This window comes from Acanthisitta chloris, unplaced genomic scaffold, assembly GCF_000695815.1.
Source record: "Acanthisitta chloris isolate BGI_N310 unplaced genomic scaffold, ASM69581v1 scaffold3581, whole genome shotgun sequence".
NCBI lineage: Eukaryota > Metazoa > Chordata > Aves > Passeriformes > Acanthisittidae > Acanthisitta > Acanthisitta chloris.
The window spans coordinates 88,945-92,869 of record NW_008655367.1 but is presented as its reverse complement, the minus strand read 5'-3'; the positions used below and the strand labels follow the sequence as shown (position 1 = coordinate 92,869).

The following is a 3,925-nucleotide window of genomic DNA, read 5'->3' as shown; positions in this document are numbered from 1 at the left end:
TCTGGAGTTTCTCAATCCAATTTGCAGGTGAGAATTAAAACTTATGTTTTCCCTGTTCAGTAAAGAGCCCCAAACTGTGATGGTCTTTGATTAGTGTCCTTGGTGAAAGGCTCTTTATACTCACGTGTTGTTACTTTCTGCCTAAGACTGAATGTATATTTTGTGAAAGGCCTTGTAAATTCTGGGGGATTTTACTATTTAGTGCATCTGGGCAGGAAGTACTGCAAAATTGTAAAGCAAAGTATGAACGACAAGAAAATGAATTATTTTATCTGGCTCAGATCTTGAAATGAAGGCATGAAGGCATTGGAAGACAACTTAAGAACTCAGAAAATATTACTTTCATTCAAGCCCATCTCACCTCCGAAAGTTTAATTTTAATTTTAATATATTGAAAGCCTCACATTAGGAATGACAACTGCTTCATACATCATCTGTGTCACTCACTCTTCAACTGAAAGCAGCTACCAGGGCTAGGGCAGGGTTAGGTTATTTGCTCTTACATGATGTTTCATAATTCTTTTGACTGTTCTCTCATCTCAGGTGGCTTTAGATCATGTTGGGAATACCATCTATGGCTAATGAGGTTGGAACCTTGGTCATATTACTCCCACTCTGGAACCTCCCAGCGATTTCCTTCCTAAAGCCCCTCCTGAGACACAGGGCATTTAATCTTCCTAAATGCTACCAATTGACTTGTGGCACTTCTTGCTCCAGTTGCAGATAACTCTTGATTTTCCCTTCTCATTGGCTGTTGATAAATGATGCCAACAGGGATTAGGAATGTGCCCCCCTGTTAATGAGAAATATTGCTCTCGGACAATTTTCAAGGCAATCCTATGCTCTTGACCTCTTTTGTTCCTCACCAGGTTCAGTACCAGAGGAAGTAAAATAATGCACGTACCGAGCAAATATGTTGCTTTTCTCACTAAAAAGGATTTTGTGGACAGAAACCTGTGTTTGGTGTTCAGGCAGCTTGAATTCATGCTACCATTGTTGATGAAGAATCTAGCAGCAAAAAATGAATGTGGGGATGCCAGTGAAAAGGGTTTAAACTGAAAGGGGAAGCTTTAAGTTAGAGATTAGGGAGAAGTTATTCTCTGTGAGGGTGATGAGACACTGGCACAAGTTGCTCAGAGAAACTGTGGCTGCTCCATCCCTGGAAGTGTTCCAGGCCAGGCTGGATAGGGCTTGGAGCAACCTGGGCTGGTGGAAGGTGTCCCTGCCCCTAACAGTGGAGTTGGAACTAGGTGGTCTTTAAGGTCTCTTCCAGCCCAAACCATTCTGTGATTCTGTGGTTCTCTGAACATATGAAACATCTTGGGCTTGAACACCACCAGCAAATGTCCTCCCTGCGAAGGAGAATTGTGGGTTTTTTTCTCCTCATGAGAGGAAGTTGCTGTCAAGGCTATAGGTTGCTGCTGTACATTTCTCTGTAAGTGTGTGTCATGTTGCTATCAGCTGATTTGTCTTAGCCACCAAACTGCAAGTCATCTCCAGTTTATATCCTGGGACTTTGGCACAGTATTTTTAAAAGATAGAAAGTGTGAAGTTCCAGATGTTGGGGAATTGCGCAGGTTGGATTGCAGACATCAGACTCGAGGTTTCAATAGATCTGTAAGAAACAAACAGTTGATTTTATGCAAAGCAGGTACACTATTGCATTTTCACTTGTTTTTTTTCCCCCCTTCCAGATAAGCATCATGTCAATGGGAACAGAATGGTGGAACCTTTCCCAGAGGGAACACAGATGGCTCTGTTTGGTAAGACATCAGTTTTAAAATCAAAGCTCTAGGCTGTATAGTGTTAGTGAATGCCAAATATCTTCATTTCAGCCTGACTCCTTAGAGTTGCAGAATCTGGCCTGCTGTGACCATTTTCTACTCACTGCAGTCAGCTAAAGCCACTGAGCATTTGGGGAGATGTCAATGCCCCCCAAAAATGCACTAAAAGTATTTTTTCTGAGTTACACTAACAACAAATTTAAACCCTTATTTTATGTCATTAAAAAGTCCAAAATAGTAGCTTTTATGTATGATAATTCCTGTAAGATCAGTCATTAGTTTCAACCAAGTTCTGAAGATGATCCATGATTCTCCAGACTTTAAGTCATGCAAGGAAGTCATACTGGTGGGATCTACTGTACCTGCATTACCATTTGTATCCCCCAAACCTACTGGTTTGCTCTTTGCTTTGTTAATAGTCCTGTAGAATTCCTGTTGGGAGGCATCAGAGCTGGAAATAAAGGTGACCAGTTGGAAAAGAAAAGGTGTTTAATTTAACTGTATCTGTTTTCTATGAGAATGACATTCTTAAACCTTTTTGTAAAACTTGAAAAAGTGTTTGTCTGGAGAAGTTACTCCTAGAATAGATGAGAATCACCATTTTTTAAACCAATATATGGACTTTACCAAATGTGGAAACTGTTAGAGCTGTCATTTCAGAATGTTCTAGTGTCAGTCCTTAAGGCCTTGGGAATTTACTGAGGTTTGTGGGTGTCACCCTTGAGTTATCATCATGATTTTTTCAGGTTGTCTCAGAGTTCCTCTAATCCAGTGCTGTCTTTCTGCCGGTATCTCCTTGTGTGTGGATTTTGAGAACATAAAAAAATTGTTGGAATGGTGGGATGAGTAATTGCTTTATAATTTTCTGGAGCAAATGGAAAATGATTGTATGTTACCTTTGAATTTTAAGGTTAAGATGGATATAGAGATTCTACTTTGAGTTTCTTGCATCTGACAGGGGCGGAGTCCTGGTGCAATCTTATATTGATGCAGTCTTTGCCGTCTATTTTTTATTTAAAGGAACTTTAAACTTCTTTATTTCCTGTGTGATGTTCAGCTCAGTTTTCCAGAGGTTCTGATGGGTGTTGATGTGAGCTCTTCCCTTGGCTATATCACTGGTGATTGCACATGATTTGTACAATTTCATAGGAAGTAAGATCCTACCTACAAAATTTCATTGTTAAAGCACAAAATCTTATTAAACAGCCTAAAACATTCCTGAGGAACTCTGTAACATTCCTATCAAGCCTGGGAACTGCCATCATTTTTCAGTTGCCCTACATTTTCCACAAGACTGTGATTGCAAGTGTTGGGTAAGTGGTGAAAGCTCACACTGCTGCCATCTGTGCTGTGAAGGGATGGAAAACCAACATGTTCTTAGGTTTGCTATTAGACCTGCAGTATAATAGTGTGCAAACATGACTCTGATGCTAATCCTCATCATTTGCTGGCATTCAAATCCCATTCTGGTGTGTGGCATGGGAAAATGGAAATACAGTTCGCTTTTCCTACCTCCAAGGGGACAGTGTTTGCTGGCCTTGTGTCAATGGCAATGAAAGGCCGGGTTGGATGGGGCTTGGAACAATCTGGGCTAGTGGAAGGTGAGCTTTCAGGTCTCCCTTCCAACCCAAACCATTCTGTGACTCCATGTTTCTGTGAAACAGTTGAACCTCTAGATGTTATGTGTTTGTGTTCTGGATGATAAAGTAGAAGCTGTTGAATAAATGCCTGTCCAGAAAGTTTTCTTGTGGTTTTTATGTTCACTGATATTTTCAATTAAAAGTGTTTTGCCTGTAGTCACTGATTTTGACCCAAAACCTAACCAAATGTCAAAGCCTGAACACATATAAGGAAGGTCAATAATGTTTTGGAAAAAAGCATTTTAGGGTCTAAATTCAACATTTGGATAGCAGGGTAAAAAATAATAGAAATGCTTCAAAGCTTCAGAACAAATGCAAATTTAATTAAATTATTATTTTCATCAGTACCACTGTAATTCTTTGCATATTTAAACACATTTAAATGCACTGCTCTATTATCACAGAATGGTTTGGGTTGGAAGGGACCTTAAAGATCATCTAGTTCAGCCCCCTGCCATGTGCAGGCAAATTATGCTCAGAAATGTTTCTGCTCAGGTTTCT

The 3,925-nt window shown here is 39.9% G+C and overlaps 1 protein-coding gene across 1 annotated transcript in view; it reads left to right on the top strand.

Moving 5' to 3' along the window:
* Positions 1-1,651: 1,651 nt before the first annotated feature.
* LOC103810934 (mitochondrial peptide methionine sulfoxide reductase-like) overlaps positions 1,652-3,925 on the top strand; it is a gene marked incomplete at both ends in the record, with an annotated part of 73,588 nt that continues 71,314 nt past the window's right edge. Inside the window, one exon of the mRNA XM_009083866.1 lies at positions 1,652-1,763. Coding sequence (XP_009082114.1) covers positions 1,652-1,763 — 112 coding nt within the window. The remainder of the gene's footprint in view (positions 1,764-3,925) is intronic.